The sequence below is a fragment of the Rhinopithecus bieti genome, unplaced genomic scaffold (assembly GCF_001698545.2).
Source record: "Rhinopithecus bieti isolate Rb0 unplaced genomic scaffold, ASM169854v2 scaffold_18053, whole genome shotgun sequence".
Taxonomy (NCBI): Eukaryota; Metazoa; Chordata; class Mammalia; order Primates; family Cercopithecidae; genus Rhinopithecus; species Rhinopithecus bieti.
In genome coordinates, this window is record NW_016809032.1 from 196,131 (window position 1) to 215,190 (window position 19,060).

Genomic DNA, 19,060 nt, shown 5'->3' on the forward strand with positions numbered 1-19,060 from the left:
TCTTAACAAGCGTTTCCTGTTGGAGCAGTGGTGTCCACAATTCTTTATTTGTCTCCTACTGGTAAAACAAAACACTTTCTATTTTGTATACTCAGTTTTCAGTGTGTATGTATAAAATAGATATTTTTAAACAATGGGCGATGAAAGGTTTCATACTATCATTTGATCATGGCTCAAGTTGCAATAAGTACTTTGGAAATAAAACCTTTCTAAAATGTGAGAATTGACTTAATTAAAATGAGATAATATCTGTAAATCTACTTAACTAACGTCAAGTAAACTACAATATACACAAGTGAGGGACCGATATTGGAGTCAGCATTTGACATATTGAACCTAACAAGCCTGTAGGACCGCCCCTGAGTCTCAAAGCCAGTTTTAAATACATCTTGAGCTTGGGCAAAACCTGGATGGGAGAGACTTGAGAGTATGAAGCCATGAGATTAGAGAACAGATTCAGAAAGAAAAGGGACAAGGACAGAACCCTAGAAAGTAGCAGCATCTAAGCTTTGGACAGAGGAAGGAAGAATCAGTGAAGGAGGCTAAAACAGAACTCTTTCTTAAGCAGAGACAGGCAGAGAAGGGATTGTTGACAGCCATTTTTGGAGACTACCGTAAGCCCTTTATACACAAACCTTGTATTAACCCAACTTCACTCTTTTTTCTTAAAGGAGATTAGGGCTTTTAAAACCCCTTCTAAACAGCTAAAAATCTGATTCGAATATAATCTTTTGAAGAGTTGATTGTTGTTATCATACTTGCTGCCTTTGAGTAGCATTTTTCTCTGTACCAGGCACTGGACCAAATCCTGTGTGTATCTGGCAGGCCTCTGTTTTGTTGGCACCATGAAACATACCTGAAAGCTGACTCTGATTTACTAATTCCATGATCCTTGAATAGGTAACTTCAGTTCTTGGAGCCTTGGTTTTCTTCTCTCTAAGGTGGGAATAAAAAATCCTATATATTCATGGGTTTATGGTGACAGACTCCATCATGTTTGTAAGAAAGAGCTTTACAAGTTATAATATATTATTAAATATAAGGTTTCATTATTGTTATACAGATAATAAAACTGCATTTCTTTAGAATGTCATTTCTTGAAAGGAATGAGAAGTATATTGTAATTCCCTGGCATGCTACATAGCACCTTCTGCCACCTCTAATTCCCATTCAGATTTCTCCCTTAGAGAGCTAATATCAGAATGCAAAATATACCAGGAAACAACTTTATCTGTTGTATATATCATCTAATTATTCTATCTTCTACTCTTATGGATATATGCTTATAGTCTTTTTTGTTTAAAGCACAGAATTCCTGTCTATTGCCCAGTGCAGTGGTTCACACCTGTAATCTCAGCACTTTGGAAGGCCAACACAGGCAGATCGCTTCAGCTCAGGAGTTCAAGACCAGCCTGAACAACATGGCAAAACCCCGTCTCCACTAAAAATACAAAAATTAGCCGAGTGTGGTGGCACAAATCTGTAATCCCAGCTACTTTCGAGTGGCTGAGGCAGGAGAATCACTTCAACCAGAGAGGCAGAGGCTGCAGTGAGCTGAGATCGCGCCACTACACTCTAGCGTGGGTGACAGAGGGAGACCCTGTCTCAAAAAAGCAAACAAAACAACAACAACAACAAAAACTCCTGTCCTTCTGTCTCTATTTCTTACTTGTTTTTAAAAGTTCAGAAATTTAACCTTTTTTCTATAACTACTATTTAATTATGTCATTCCTCTTTTCAACTCAGTAGAAAAAGCATTTAATCTTGCCACAACAAAGATATTTACAATGTAATACTTATCTCTTTTAAGTATCTTTGTATTCAGAAATTTCAAGATTAATTCGGTTATTTCAGAATCCAGTCTTCCCTCATAAGGATTTTATTTTTCCCTTTCTCCTGCCCAAGATGACTTATGGGTGCTGTGGAAAGCTTCCACAAATAGTATCAACAGCAAGGGAGGGCTCTCTGGTCTGTATGACGGCTCCACTGAAATATTTGCCTTATTATGTATTGTTAATGGATTAGCCTAATGCAGTGGTTTTCAAACATTGAAACTACCTGGAGGGCTTGGTAAAACATGGATTGCTTGACCCTACCATCAGACTCAGTAATTCTGGGTTGCACCCTGAGAATTTATATTTCTAATAAATTTCCAGGTGATGTTGATGCTTCTGGACCAGAGACCACACTTTTAGAGCCACTGGCATATGCTTTCACTGTCCTTATGTCTGCTTTCCTCCTGAAACGTCTTTTTATTTTGGCTTCTCTGATGCTCTCCTAGTTTGCCTGCTACCATATGGACTGTTCCTATTCCTTGCCCATTCCTTCTCCTCTCTTGTGATCTAAATGTTGAACTGCTTCAGAGCTCAGTTCCTGGACTCCAATATCTCCATATTTATTTTTGGTTACCTCTTCCAACTGATTGCCTAGGAAAACTGACTACATGCTAATGACTCCCAAGTTGGTATCTCTTTGACTTCTCCATAGATCCTCTCACTCACGTTTCTGCCTTCTTACTTGATATCTCCTCTTGGATATCCAGTAGGCATCTTAAACTTCATATGACTAAAACCAAACTCTTGAGTTATTTAAAAAAAAAAAAAAAAAAATCTGCATCATTCTTATCCCTCAGTAAACTGTTGTCCAGTCTAGGTGTTTTCCTTGATTCATCTCTTTTCCTCTACACCTGTCCTGCCTGGATGCAGAGCATCTGCAAACCCTATTAACTCTACCTCTAAAACATGTCCCAGGTCTGCCCAGTTTCTGCACTACCATTGACCTTGCCCTCGCAGCTATTGTTGCTTGTTTGGACTGCTATAATGGCTTCCTAATGGGTCTCTATTTATATATACTAGCTTCCTTACAATCCTTTCTTTAAATAAGAGCTATAATGATTTTGTTTAAAGTCATATAAACATCCTTACTTCCTTGAATTTTTTCAGTTCCTTCACGTTGCACTTAGACTGAAATTCAAACTCCTTTTCATGGTAGGTAGAGCCATTCAGGATCCAACCTCTGCCTGTCCCTCCAGCCTTACCTTACAATCACTCTTCCCTTCCTCCACTATACACCAGCCACACCAAACACTCCAAGTATTTCTCTAGATCATTACTAAAATGTCAACTTTCTCAGTGAGGCCATGAGTGACTACCTTGTCTAAAATCGGAGTGAGGCGGAGTGCATACATGTGTGTATACACACACAGTTACACTCCTTTTCTTCTTAGCACACAACTCCCTTTTTATTTGTCTCTTTCCACAAGAATATAAACAATGAGAACAAGGATTTTGATTTTGTTCACTCTTGTATCTTCAGTGCCTAGAATAGCACATAGCCCTTATTAGATGGGGCTCACATATTGAAGTGAATAAGGTAGTGAGGTTTTTCTTTTCCCTTAGGGCAAAGCTTTATATTTGTTGTTGGGTTTTTTTGTTTTTTTTTTTGTTTTTTTTTGGTGAGACAGAGTCTAGCTCTGTCGTCCAGGCTGGAGTGCGGTGGCATGATCTCGGCTCACTGCAACCTCTGCCTCCTGGGTTCACGCCATTCTCCTGCCTCAGCCTCCCGAGTAGCTGAGATTACAGGTGCCCGCCACCATGCCCTGCTAATTTTTTGTATTTTTAGTAGAGGCAGAGTTTCACCGTGTTAGCCAGGATGGTCTCGATCTCCTGACCTCGTGATCTGCCCACCTCAGCCTCCCAAAGTGCTGGGATTGGTGCATTGTGTCATCCGAATGTCAGATTAGTAACCTCTTTATATGGCCTTTTCAAACTGCCCGGACTGGAGCTGCCACTAGTCTTTTGGTCATAGCATCCTATTTTTTGTTGTTGTCATTGTTGTTCTATGTGGCATTTTTTTAAAGTCTGATTTTTTTCTTACTCATCTTTTGTTTGTATGTTGATTGTCTTTTCTCCTTCTCCCCTCCCTTCACATACACTAGAAAATGCATTCGTGTAGATCAGATCAGAGCCTTTGTCTTATTTCTTTCTGTATTTCTGTTGTCCCAAACAGTAGCTGGATATAGTAGGCACTAAAGAAATATTGGTTTAAGGAGTAAACAAATGAAGTTCATCATTCTTTCAACATCAAACCTCACTTGCATCAGAAGGCAGAAGGCAGAAGACCTAACCCATTTCTCCCTGCTTGCTGACGAGGCCTTCCCCTTGGCTTTCATTAATCCTCTGAAACCCAGCTGTGTTCTTCATTAAGTATTTGAGCTAGCTACCATCCCACAGACCTCTCATGTAGGTTTCAACACTCTGCCCTACCACAGCCTCCTTCCAGCAGTCAGAAGACTCCTTAATTCTCAGTTACCTTGCTTTTTGCTTCACAAGAGTTTTTCTATATCCCTTACATGTTCTACTGGGGCTGAGGGAACCCGAGGTAGGGCCTCCCCTCGGTCTGTCTTCCTTGCCACAATCCTTACTCCTTTGAAGCTTCTGGTGTTTGCAGAGCACATTCTGTGTGGATGCCTGCTCTTGGGGATCTAAGTGAGAAGAGAGGGGTATGAGTCTTTTTTCTCTTGAATCCCTACCCTAACCTTGTCCTGAAAAGGGGGAGGGAGGAGTTTATTATCCTTCATCATGGACCCTTGCCTTTGGTTCTCTTCAGCTGGTAAGTGTTTAAAAGTTTTTAAGTACTATTATCTAGTCTTAAATTTCTTCTCTACCACACTTTCATTCCTTGAAGGCAGGGGTCCATTCTTTATGTGTATTTTTTCTTCTCATCCGCATTGTGTCTACCTTTATGCTATTTTTTTAAAGTGGGAAGTCATTTTTGATACACAGAAACTTAATTCTTTAAGTATTGACTGTGCTTATAATCTCACTCCTTTGAATTCACAGCAGTTATTATTTCTATCATATATTTCAGGTCAGTACAACCTTGGACATCTTCACCTTTCTTTGTTATAATTTTAGACCCTGTCATTTCACTGTGCATGTGAAATATCTTATGGCCCTAATAAGAATGGAGGCTTCTTGATCCCCTGGGCTCATCTTACAGGAATGGGCCTGTTTTGTATTTCAGGGTGTTCTAGAAAATTGCTTTCTTGAGCAAAAAGGAGAAAGTTTATCATGTCCTCATTTGGCCACATTTTGTTCCCATGGCTTTAAGTCGAAAGCCTAGAATCAGCTCTAGTCTCATCACTAGGTGGCACTTGTAAATTACAAATAGTCAAATGAATTTTTATGACAAACGTGTGATTCACAAATATAGATAATGTTTGTAATCCCTGCATGGACATTCCTCAAAATAGAGAAAATGAAAGAAGGGGAATCCTAGTAAGTACCAGTTGCTGTGATATATTTATAAATACATGGTTGAAGAATAAATTACTTGATAATCATTTTGTATTTAATAGTAATATCAATAGATATAGTCTGGTCTCCATGCCTATGTTCTTAGACTAATGTTGCCGCGAAGTTGAAATTTTTTAGGACCTGCTTGCTATTCATCTTAGTTTATTGCGAGAGAAATGAGTACTACAGGTCAGGCGCAATGGCTCACTCCTGTAATCTCAACATTTTGAGAGGCTGAGACAGGGGGATTACTTGAGTCCAGAGATTTAGGACCAGCGTGGGCAACATAGTGGGATCCCATCTCTACCCAAAAGAAAAAAAAAAAGAAAGAAAGCAAATAAATGAGTACTATAGCTCTTTACACTGATTCATACCCAATTCCAAGCACTTACTGTTCTTTGTAGTATTTAAGGAAATACCTGGTTTTAACTTACAAATCCTGTAGATATTCACAAGGGAAAACGTCAGCACTTCTCTTTTACTGTTGAGAAAACAGAAACTCAAACTTGTCCACCATTAAGAGCTAATAGGTGGACAGAGCCCTACATTCAAACTCAAGTCTATTGGATTTCAGAGCCTGGGTGTGCCCTTTCATTTATTCTAATGGTACCAGGTAGCCGGTACCCTCTATTCACAATAAAGTAACTGAATGGCAAGTACAAATGTCTGATGAGAGTTGTGAGGGAGAACAAGAACCTAAACCACAGAACAATGAGTGCCCAGGGCTAGGACGAGTGGAAAGTCATCAAAACAAAGACTAGCTACCAGAGATGTTGGCCTACTTTGCAATTTTGCCTATAGGCAGCTCCATTTCCTTTAAGCCACTGATGAACAGAAGCTGAATATAGAGTATGTTCATTATTACGTGCTCTAGGCTTCAAATCCTGGCTTCTCTGAATATTTTCTGACCATCCAATCTTGGGCAAGTTACAACCATGTGACTCCATTTGCCTCCCTTTTAAATGGAAGAGGATTAAATATGTGAATGCATTAAAAGCACACAGAATAGTACCTGGTACATAGTAAATATTCAATAAATGTTAACCATTTGAGTGGATTTAGACATTGAACAATATGGTAAATGTTCATTCTGCCTTGTGTGATTCATGAAGTGGAATTTAAGCTATGGCTAGAGTGTCCATACACATCCCAGTTTACAACTAGTATCCTAATATTATTATTATTAATGCCCCCTTTTTAATCTCCAAAGTGCCCTCAGTTAGATAATAACTCATTTAATCAACCTAGCTATAGTCAGCTTTGTTATAGAAGAGTTTTGTGCCAGGAATTTGTTCATGTAAGTCTAAAGTGAAAGTTCCTCCAAGGGAAGATACTAACTTCTGCTTCCCGACATGAGGCTTTATATATGTTACAAATTAGGATTGGTAACATTCCGGTATTACACTACCCAGCATCAGACTGCACTTTAACACTTGCTAGCTATATAGCCTTGGGCAAGTTAGTTTACTTCTTTAAAGCTAGGCACTTCAACTGTAAAATGAGGATAGCATTAGTACCTTCCTCTAGGCCCATGTAAATGAGAGATGTAAAGCATTATTTAAGTGCCTGCTACATAGAAAGTACATATAAATATGGTTAAGAGATGGAGATTTTTCACTAAAGAAAAGGCCTTGATACAAAGTGCTTAGGTTCATTGGAAACTGAGAGATTGGAGTAGATGGTACTTAACTAAGGTCCTTTCACAATGATAAAATCTAATGAATTTACTCTAACAAGTATCAAAAGCTATTTTTGTTTTCTTCATTTTTTTATATTATGGAAAATGTCAAACATTTGTAAAAATAGGACACTGTGAGAGAGCAATGAATCCATGCAGTACTCATCAGTTGGCTTCATCAATAGTATGACACATGGCTGATCTTTATTTTTATGACTTTTGAAAAATAACTGTAATGGGATATATTTTACACATCATAAATTCACTCATTTGAAGTGTACAATTTGGTGGGTTTTGCAAATTTACCAGGCTGTCAGCCACCACCATAAATTAGGTTTTGTGTGTGTGTGTGTGTGTGTGTTTTTAATAATTTCATCACTTTGTCAGGATACCAGCTACTCATTTACTGTTAATTCTCATTTTCACCCTCAGACCCAGGTATCTATCTATAGATTTGCCTTTTCTGAACATTTTGTATAAATGGAACCATACAACATGTGGTCTCTGGTGTCTGACTTCTTTTGCTTAGCATAATGTTTTTGGAGTTCATATTGTATGTGACATATATCAATAGTTTTTCTTGTGGAATAAAATTCCATGGAATAAATAATACTATATTTTGTCTGTCCTTTATGGCCAGTCTTTTTAGCATCTATATTTGTATCCTTTCTCCTCCATTCCCTATCCCTACTGAATTATTCAAAGGCTATTTTTAATTTCTTAAATATGATAGCTGAAAATATTTATTATATGTTCCTGCTTTTTGCTTTTCCAAATCATCTCCTGTGTTCTCATTCATCTTGCCTGTTTTAGTTTTTTTTTTTTTTCTCCGTTTAACAAATCACTTTACTTTGTTCCTCTGTGTGTCTTTTTTAGTTTTTCTTGAGAATGAATGGGTGTACAGATCATAAACTTCCAAAGATAGAGACAAGCGTGCATTTAATTATCTTCTCACTTTAACAAAAATTCATACTCGTTCAGTGGCAAATCCAGATGCTGTTGATTTCCATGTTTTTTGTTTTTTTAATTTAAAGTCTTAAAGATTGGCTTCAGTTTTTTATATTGGGCTGGATCTATTTGATTCCGATTCTTGTGGTATTTTTTGTTTGTTTATTTGTTTGTTTAACTCAGGTTGTTGGAAGAGGAGCCTTTGGAGTTGTTTGCAAAGCTAAGTGGAGAGCAAAAGATGTTGCTATTAAACAAATAGAAAGTGAATCTGAGAGGAAAGCCTTTATTGTAGAGGTAAGTTGAGATGTCATTTCTTTTGTGTAGTTCTGCACTGAAGATATTCTGTGAATTTAATATTATGAAAAAGATTGGTTTCTCAGATGCCATTTCTTTGTATACATGAACATCAGCAATTTGGTTTAATCAAAGGTTAGTGCTGTAGGAACATTTTCTCATTCATACTCTTAATTCTGATTAAAAATTAGGGGAAAAGAGACTTAACTACATAAATGAATTCACCACTGAATTAAAACAGTTACATCCATTTCATCCATTCAGATCTATTTCAAGGCATAGTATTTTAATTTTAAAATAGAAAAGAAATGGTATGCTTTCCCATTATCTAGCATTAAGAAATTTTATACACTTATTTTAAATGGAATGTTTTTAGAAACTCAAATTAGATTATTTTAAAGAAAATTATTTCAAATTTGATTTTCTCATTTAGCATGAAAATTTGCAACTATTCTCTTAGAAATAGATTAGATTGAATGATGAAGGAAAATCCAATAATCATGAGATTAGCATATTATCAAATTTATCCTTTACTAACTTTGTTATTTTGTATTTTGGGTCACATTATTTAGTTAAATCAATGTTTTTATCACTATTAAACCTCATTGGCCAATGGATAAGTGGCCTCTACCTTGTAAGCCTTCTGAATTTATATCTGTTTTTTCATTTAATCATAATTTCAAAATATGCTTCATATTTTTAATGTATAACATGGAAAATGAGGACTTAATTGTGATATGAGAAAGTGATTTATAAGTGGCTGAATGAGTTGAGAAATGCTGATAAGTGATTTGATGTCAGCATAAAAAAAGATGATTTCTAGTAGTATGTTCTAGGAGTCTGGCCTCAGCTTTGTCTTATGCAATATTTTTATTACAGTTTAGATAAAGCTATTGATCATTTCCTGTTACATTAGCAGTTTCACAAAGCTGAGTGAAATAACATATGTGTTAAACATTAGGAATCACAAGTCAAAAAATCATAATAGCGTGAAGAAAATTTTTTAAATCCAGATTAGATGTGCATGTAATATAAAAAGTCAAATGGTTCTCCAAAATTCTTAATGAAAAACACTTCAGTCTCCTATATCTCCTCCAATCTAATTTTCTGCTTCCCAGAGACAACTACTTTGAGCTCATTCCTTCATTTATGTTTGGTGTCCCCAGTCCAGATGCTGTTTATTACCCCTTCTCTAAAGAATCAACCTCTAGTCTTTTGCTGGGATGAGAAGAGATAGTCATTGAGCTGTTTGAAGTCAAGGAAGGAATCTTTGAGTCTTTTAAGCTGTCCCCTGCCCTGTCCTTTGATTAGCTCATTTGCATAGGTACCTAGCTCTGCCGCCACTCCCCAACCTTTTGGAAGCTTTGTGAGATAAATCTGATTGCTTCTCCATTTTTCTCATTGCCAGTTTATGATGTAGCTCTTCTAGGTGGCTGTATCAGTTATTGCTAGTCATTTGCTTTCCAGCTTCCAAAAATGTATGCTATTTGTGCACTTTACATTCTCTTCATCCTTCTGAGGTTATGCCTTAAAATTTTTTAAATCTTTACCATCTTAGTGGGAATTAGGGAAAGAGGAGGAAGAAATGCTTGTATAATCCGCTATCTGAATCTCAGTGCTGAACCTTAGCAAGATGAAATATAGTAAGTATATTTTCATATAGTAAATAAATACAATAAATAGTGATACTAATTCTTCTATTAGGACCAAAAATCCACATATGTTGGCTCTATACAGATAGAGCTTTTTATTAGCATACAGTATGAAGGTTTAGAGACATTAGTGGACTGAATATGAGCCAGCAGCATAATGTATGTAATAGAGAAGAGGAAGAAAAGTGGAAAAAGGGCAGAAAAGAGAGGAGAAGGGGGAAAAGAATGAAAGCAAGAAGCAGTTTGCTGTGGAGCGGGATGCATTAATAGAAAGAAGTTTGAAGACAGGCATGATGGCTCACACCTGTAATCCCAGAACTTTGGGAATGGCAGATGGGTTGCTTGAGCCCAGGAGTTTGAGATCAGCCTGGGCAACATGGCAAAACTCCATCTCTACAAAAAAATACAAAAATTAGCCAGGCATGGTGGCTGTGCATCTATAGTCCCAGCTACTCCAGAGGCTGAGGTAGGAGGATTGCCTGAGTCCAGGAGGCAGAGGTTGCAGTGACCCAAGATTGTACCACTGCACTGCAGCCTGGGTGACAGAGCAAAACCTGTCCCCAAAGAAAGACGTTTGAGATCTAGAATAAGAGAAGTGAGTATAGCCAAACCCCTCATTGACCTCAGTATGGATCACTGGATCAGGGATGATTAAAATAGAAAGAGGGAAACCAGCTAGTAGGCTATAATAATCACTGCAGCAGTTCAGATTGGGATTACTAAGGCAATGGCAGTGGGAATGGAGAGGAGAGAATGAATTCAAGAAATGGGAAATGGAATGAAGGCAAGTATACAGAGGGAGTGCACATTTTAAGTCAGATAGACTAAAGTTCAAATCCCACTTCTTAACTATAGAACAGGTCATTTAACCCTCTCTGAGACTTAGGGTTAAAATCTCATCTTTAAACTGGAAATGATAATACCTACCTTGCAGAGTTGTGATGATTATACGATATCTATAAAGTGCACATTAGGGCCCCATGCAGAGTAGCTAGACTGTTCAACCATAGCTATGAAGATGATGATAACAATGATAACATGACTTCTGGTTTGGATAATGCAGCTCAGTACCATCTCTGGGATCATATCCTAATATTTCTTGGCAGAGTTCATCTCTTCTTATTCTATATACTCATCATGCCTTGTTCTTAACTCCTGTTATAGCACTTTGCACATTGATTTAATTATTTGTTTACATGTCTGTCTTTCCAGCTAAACTGTATAAGCTGGAAAACAGGGATTTTTGTGCCCTTCTGGGCAGGCATTTGGTATTTTCAGGCTATGATTACAAGGTCTGTTACATAGTAAATAGTGATTGTTGAATGATTTAAACAGATGTTTTGTACAACAGTAAGATTTTAATGATACTGTGAAATCAGTACTTCAAAAGTTATCACTTTATAAAAGAAACCTTAATTTCTTAACAGCTTCGGCAGTTATCCCGTGTGAACCATCCTAATATTGTAAAGCTTTATGGAGCCTGCTTGAATCCAGTAAGTTTGTTACTTTTTCATCGTCACCTATGAGAAATGACATGGCAGATGTGTGTAGTTTATGTAGCTATTTTGTTTTCTTTTCTGTTTTTTTTTAAGATTTTCAAAAATATTATATTTTTTCAAGATAAAAAGGTACCTCCAATACTTTAAAATATCAGCAGTGATCCCAATAGTTCAAGGACTATTATGAGTACATGTGACTATTATACACACACACTATGTCATCAACACACTCTAAACAGTGAAAATAGAACACTACAGCATTGCTCCCATATTATTCTTTTTTTTTCTTCCTTTCTCTTTATGTATTTATTGAGTTACTTATTTGTTTTTGATATCTTTTTTTATTATTATTATACTTTAAGTTCTAGGGTACATGTGCACAATATGCAAGATTGTTACATATGTATACATGTGCCATGTTGGTGTGCTGAACCCATTAACTCGTCATTTACATTAGGTATATCACCTAATAGTATCCCTCCCCCTCCCCCGACCCCACAACAGGCCCCAGTGTGTGATGTTCCCCAACCTGTATCCAAGTGTTCTCATTGTTCAGTTCCCACCTATGAATGAGAACATGCAGTGTTTGATTTTCTGTCCTTGCAATAGTTTGCTCAGAATGATGGTTTCCAGCTTCATCCATGTCCCTACAAAGGACATGAAGTCATCCTTTTTTTTCTTCTTTTTTTAAGATGGAGTCTTGCTCTGTCGCCCAGGCTAGAGTACAGTGGCGCAATCTCGGCTCACTGCAAGCTCCGCCTCCCAGGTTCACACCATTCACCTGCCTCAACCTCCCAAGTAGCTGGGACTACAGGCGCCCGCCACCATGCCCAGCTATTTCTTTTTGTATTTTGTTTAGTACAGATGGGGTTTCACCATGTTAGCCAAGATGGTCTCAATCTCCTGAACTCGTGATCCGCCCGCCTCTGCCCCCCAAAGTGCTGGGATTACAGGCGTGAGCCACCACACCCAGCCGAACTCATCTTTTTTTATGGCTGCATAGTATTCCATGATGTATGTGTGCCACATTTTCTTAATCCAGTCTATCATTGATGTACATTTGGGTTGATTCCAAGTCTTTGCTATTGTGAATAGTGCCGTAATAAACATACATGTGCATGTGTCTTTATAGCAACATGATTTATAATCATTTGGGTATATACCCAGTAATGGGATGGCTGGGTCAAATGGCGTTTCTAGTTCTAGATCCTTGAGAGATCGCCACACTGTCTTCCACAATGGTTGAACTAGTTTACAGTCCCACCAACAGTGTAAAAGTGTTCCTATTTCTCCACATCCTCTCCAGCACCTGTTGTTTCCTGACTTCTAATGATCGCCATTCTAACTGGTGTGAGATGGTATCTCATTGTGGTTTTGATTTGCATTTCTCTGATGGCCAATGATGATGAGCATTTTTTCATGTGTCTGTTGGCTGCATAAACATATTCTTTTGAGAAGTGTCTGTTCATATCCTTCACCCTCTTTTTGATGGGGTTGTTTGATTTTTTCTTGTAAATTTGTTTAAGTTCTTTGTAGGTTCTGGATATTAGCCCTTTGTCAGATGGGTAGATTGTAAAAATTTTCTCCCATTCTGTGGGTTGCCTGTTCACTCTGATGGTAGTTTCTTTTGTTGTGCAGAAGCTCTTTAGTTTAATTAGATCCCATTTGCCAATTTTGGCTTTTGTTACCATTGCTTTTGGTGTTTTAGTCATGAAGTCCTTGCCCAGGCTTATGTCCTGAATGGTATTGCCTAGGTTTTCTTCTAGGGTTTTTATGGTCTTAGGTCTAACATTTAAGTCTTTAATCCATCTCGAATTAATTTTTGTATAAAGTATAAGGAAGGGATCCAGTTTCAGCTTTCTACATATGGCTAGCCAGTTTTCCCAACACCATTTATTAAATAGGGAATCCTTTCCCCATGTCTTGTTTTTGTCAGGTTTGTCAGATGGTTGTAGATGTGTGATATTATTTCTGAGGCCTCTGTTCTGTTCCATTGATCTATATCTCTGTTTTGGTACCAGCACCATGCTGTTTTGGTTACTGTAGCCTTGTAGTATAGTTTGAAGTAAGGTAGCATGATGCCTCCAGCGTTGTTCTTTTGGCTTAGGATTGTCTTGGCAATGCGTGCTCTTTTTTGGTTCCATATGAACTTTAAAGTAGTTTTTTCCAGTTATTGAAGAAAGTCATTGGTAGCTTGATGGGGATGGCATTGAATCTATAAATTACCTTGGGAAGTATAGACATTTTCACAATATTGATTCTTCCTATCCATGAGCATGGAATGTTCTTCCATTTGTTTGTGTCCTCTTTTACTTCGTTGAGCAGTGGTTTGTAGTTTTCCTTGAGGAGGTCCTTCACATCCCTTGTAAGTTTGATTCCTAGGTGTTTTATTCTCTTTGAAGCAATTGTGAATGGGAGTTCGCTCATGATTTGGCTCTGTGTTTGTCTGTTATTGGTGTATAAGAATGCTTGTGATTTTTGCACATTGATTTTGTATCCTGAGACTTTGCTGAAGTTGCTTATCAGCTTAAGGAGATTGTGGGCTGCAATGATGGGGTTTTCTAAATATACAACCACGTCATCTGCAAAAAGGGACAGTTTGACTTCCTCTTTTCCTAATTGAATACCCTTTATTTATTTCTCCTGCCTAATTGTCCTGGCCAGAACTTCCAACACTGTATTGAATAGGAATGGTGAGAGAGGGCATGCCTGTCTTGTGCCTGTTTTCAAAGGGAATTTTTCCAGTTTTTGCCCATTCAGTATGATATTGGCTGTGGGTTTGTCATAAATAGCTCTTATAATTTTGAGATACGTCCCATCAGTACTTAGTTTATTGAGAGATTTTAGCATGAAGCGCTGTTGAATTTTGTCGAAGGCCTTTTCTGCATCTATTGAGATAATCATGTCGTTTTTGCCTTTGGTTCTGTTTATATGATAGATTATGTTTATCGATTTGCATATGTTGAACCAGCCTTTCATCCCAGGGATGAAGCCAACTTGATCATGGTAGGTCAGCTTTTTGATGTGCTACTGGATTCGGCTTGCCAGTATTTTATTGGGGATTTTTGCATCGATGTTCATCAGGGATATTGGTCTAAAATTCTCTTTTCTTTTCTTTTTTGTTGTGTGTCTCTGCCAGGCTTTGGTATCAGGATGATGCTGGCCTCATAAAATGAGTTAGGGAGGATTCCCTCTTTTTCTATTGATTGGAATAGTTTCAGAAGGAATGGTACCAGCTCCTCTTTGTACCTCTGGTAGAATTTGGCTGTGAATCTGTTTGGTCCTGGACTTTTTTTGTTTGGTAGGCCATTAATTATTGCCTCAATTTCAGAGCCTGTTATTGGTCTACTCAGGGATTCAACTTCTTTCTGGTTTAGTCTTGGGAGGGTGTATGTTTCCAGGAATGTACCCATTTCTTCTAGATTTTCTGGTTTATTTGCATAGAGGTGTTTATAGTATTCTCTGATAGTAGTTTGTATTTCTGTGGGGTCGGTGGTGATATCCCCTTTATCATTTTTTATTACGTCTATTTGACTCCTCTGTCTTTTCTTCTTTATTAGTCTTGCTAGTGGTCTATCAATTTTGTTGTCTTTTCAAAGAACCAACTCCTGGATTCATTGATTTTTTTTTTTTAGGGGTTTTTTGTGTCTCCTTCAGTTCTGCTCTGATCTTAGTTACTTCTTGCCTTCTGCCAGCTTTTGAATGTGTTTGCTCATGCTTCTCTAGTTCTTTTAATTGTGATATTAGGGTGTCAATTTTAGATCTTTCCAGCTTTCTCTTGTGGGCATTTAGTGCTATAAATTCCCCTCTACAGACTGCTTTAAATGTGTCCCAGATATTCTGATATGTTGTGTCTTTGTTCTCATTGGTTTCAAAGAACATCTTTATTTCTGCCTTCATTTCATTATGTACTCAGTAGTCATTCAGGAGCAAGTTGTTCACTTTCCACGTAGTTGAGTGGTTTTGAGTGAGTTTCTTAATCCTGAGTTCTAGTTTGATTGCACTGTGATCTGAGAGACAGTTTATTATAATTTCTGTTCTTTTACATTTGCCACGGAGTGCTTTACTTCCAACTATGTGGTCGGTTTTGGAATAAGTGCAGTGTGGTGCTGAGAAGAATGTGTGTTCTATTGATTTGGGATGGAGAGTTCTGTAGATGTCTATTAGGTCCACTTGGTGCAGAGTTGAGTTCAATTCCTGGATATCCTTGTTAACTTTCTGTCTTGTTGATCTGTCTGATGTTGACAGTGGGATGTTAAAGTCACCCATTATTATTGTATGGGAGTCTGAGTCTCTTTGTAGGTCTCTAAGGACTTGCTTTATGAATCTGGGTGCTCCTGTATTGGGTGCATATATATTCAGGACAGTTAGCTGTTCTTGTTGAATTGATCCCTTTACCATTATGTAATGGCCTTCTTTGTCTCTTTTGATCTTTGTTGGTTTAAAGTCTGTTTTATCAGAGACTAGAATTGCAAACCCTGCTTTTTTTTTGTTTTCCATTTGCTTGGTAGATCTTCCTCCATCCCTTTATTTTGAGCCTATGTGTGTCTCTGCATGTGAGATGGGTCTCCTGAATACAGCAAACTGATGGGTCTTGACTCTTTATCCAGTTTGCCAGTCTGTGTCTTTTAATTGGACCATTTGTTCCAACTTGGTTCCATTCTACCCGTCACTTTCAGGTACACCAATCAGACGTAGATTTGGTCTTTTCATATAGTCCCATATTTCTTGGAGGCTTTGTTCGTTTCTTTTTACTCATTTTTCTCTAAACTTCTTACTTCATTTCATTCATTTGATCTTCAATCACTGATACCCTTTCTTCCACTTGATCGATTTGGCTACTGTGTCATGTAGTTCTCATGCCATGGTTTTTGGCTCCATCAGGTCATTTAAGGTCTTCTCTATGCTGTTTATTCTAGTTACCCATTCGTCTAACCTTTTTTCAAGGTTTTTAGCTTCTTTGCTATGGGTTCGAACATCCTTCTTTAGCTCGGAGAAGTTTTTTATTACCAATCATCTGAAACCTTCTTCTCTCAATTCGTCAAAGTCATTCTCCATCCAACTTTGTTCCATTGCTGGCAAGGAGCTGCGTTCCTTTGGAGGAGAAGAGGTGCTCTGATTTTCAGAATTTTCAGCTTTTCTGCCCTGGTTTCTCCCCATCTTTGTGGTTTTATCTACCTTTGGTCTTTGATGATGGTGATATACAGATGGGGTTTTGGTGTGGATGCCCTTTCTGTTTGTTAGTTTTCCTTCTGGCAGTCAAGACCCTCAGCTGCAGATCTGTTGGAGTTTGCTGGAGGTCCACTCCAGACCCTGTTTGTCTGGGTATCACCAGCAGAGGCTGCAGAACAGCAAATATTGAAGAATGGCAAATGTTGCTGCCTGATCCTTCCTCTGGAAGCTTCATTTCAGAGAGGCATCCGGCTGTATGAGGTGTCAGTCAGCCCCTACTGGGAGATGTCTCCCAGTTTGGCTACTCGGAGGTCAGGGACCCACTTGAGGAGGCAGTCTGTCTGTTCTCAGATCTCAAATTCCATACTAGGAGAATGACTACTCTCTTCAAAGCTGTCAAGACAGGGACGTTTAAGTCTTCAGAAGTTTCTGCTGCCTTTTGTTCAGCTATGCCCTGCCCCCAGAGGTGGAGTGTACAGAGGCAGGCAGGCCTCCTTGAGCTATGGTGGGCTTCACTCAGTTCAAGCTTCCTGGCTGCTTTATTTACCTATTCAAGCCATGGCAATGGTGGGCGCCAATACCCCAGCCTCGCTGCCACCTTGCAGTTCGATCTCAGACTGTTGTGCTAGCAGTGAGTGAGGCTCCATGGGCGTGGGACCCTCTGAGCCAGGCACAGATATAATCTCCTGGTGTGCCATTTGCTAAGACCGTTGGAAAAGTGCAGTATTAGGGTGGGAGTGTCCCGATTTCCCAGGTACCATCTGTCACAGCTTCCCTTTGCTAGGAAAGGGAATTCCCCAACCCCTTGCGCTTCCCAGGTGAGGCGATGCCCCGCCCTGCTTCAGCTCACACTCCATGGGCTGCACTCACTGTCTGACAAGCCCCAGTGAAGTGAACCTGGTACCTCAGTTGGAAATGCAAAAATCACCCGTCTTCTGCGTCACTCACGCTGGGAGCTGTAGACTGAAGCTGTTCCTATTTGGCCATCTTGGAACCTCCTATGTAGCTATTTTGATCTACTATCTTAAATGTATTTCTGAAAGAACAGTTATAGTTTGTTCATTTGACTTGTTTCTAGTCTTTTAGCAAAACAGTGTGTTGGAAGAGTTGTTTTAGGTGATCTTGTCCAATAACTTCATCTTCTTATGAGGCTTTTGATATCCTGTGGCAGCACCTACTTACTGGCACTGGAGAAAGTCCCCAAAATATCTTGTGATTGTATTTTACATATATCTTCACTCTTAGTGGACTCCTAGAAGACAGTCTTAGGTCATAGCTATCTTTTCCTTCCCTAGTACAGTTCACATAGTAGGGGCCCAAGAATGATTTTTAATATATCTGTAAAATCAGGGGAGTGAATTAAATTATCTCTCAAAGGCCCTAAGATGCTGGAGCTTCTTGGTTAATGCTTCTTGTATATGTTTCCTTTAGGTGTGTCTTGTGATGGAATATGCTGAAGGGGGCTCTTTATATAATGGTGAGTGTCACTAGACCTGTCTTTATCTAGCAGATTAAAATAATTTGAAAACTTTCAATATAAACCATAAGTTGTTTAACATTCTTCACAATTTGCCATCAGAGTCTCAAAAGGACATGATTTTAAAATCTACTAAAGAATAAAATGGAAAGATAATAAGGTTCTAAACATTAGTATGGTGAAATTTAGAGGTCTGTCAATGTTTTTAAGGTAGATGGTACTGCTGCATTTCATTAAAAGCATTTAAGTAAAAATTTACTTTTTTAAATAGATTTTAAAATATCTTCAGATTTTTTTTCTTTTGCCACTCATAAGTTGAGCCTCCTCATTTTAGAACTCTTTAACCATAATTTCATTTCACTCCTGCGTTTATTTTTTTCTTTTTTAAAAAAAAAAAAATTGTGAAATCACTTCCACACAACGCTTTTATTTGTAGCAATGAAAAAAACTTGTGTAGGATTCCTTTTGTAGAACAGAACTCTTTTACCCTAAAATACCAACCATAATGCAGACATGTATTTTCATCTTTTAGCACAGTTATATAAACAAATTGTTACATCTTATTTTATAATTAATATATATATTAGTATTTTTTTTTTTTTGAGACGGAGTCTCGCTCCTGTTGCCCAGGCTAGAGTGGCAGTGGCGAATCTCAGCTCACTGCCAAGCTCCACCTCCGGGGGTTCACGTGATTCTCCTGTCTCAGCCTCCCGAGTAGCTGGGACTACAGGCGCCCGCCACCTCGCCCAGCTAGTTTTTTTGTATTTTTTTTTTAGTAGAGACGGGGTTTCACCGTGTTAGCCAGGATGGTCTCGATCTCCTGACCTCGTGATCCGCCCGTCTCGGCCTCCCAAAGTGCTGGGATTACAGGCTTGAGCCACCGCGCCCACCTATAATTAATATTATTTTATGTAAACTTTTACTTATATTTACTGCGCATGTGTTCTTCATTGTTGATGGATATCTAATACCCTGTTGTTTTATTTGATTGAACTACTTCTGGTTTTTAGCCATTACAGAAAATACAAGTGCAAACATCTTGA

General features: G+C 38.3%; 1 protein-coding gene across 2 annotated transcripts in view; it reads left to right on the forward strand.

Moving 5' to 3' along the window:
- The window catches only part of MAP3K7 (mitogen-activated protein kinase kinase kinase 7), a 77,185-nt gene that overhangs the window by 7,359 nt on the left and 50,766 nt on the right, over window positions 1-19,060 (forward strand). For both annotated transcript variants that reach the window (XM_017888243.1, XM_017888244.1), the window contains exons 2-4: window positions 8,107-8,217; window positions 11,297-11,362; window positions 17,972-18,017. In XM_017888243.1, coding sequence (XP_017743732.1) covers window positions 8,107-8,217; window positions 11,297-11,362; window positions 17,972-18,017 — 223 coding nt within the window. The remainder of the gene's footprint in view (window positions 1-8,106; window positions 8,218-11,296; window positions 11,363-17,971; window positions 18,018-19,060) is intronic.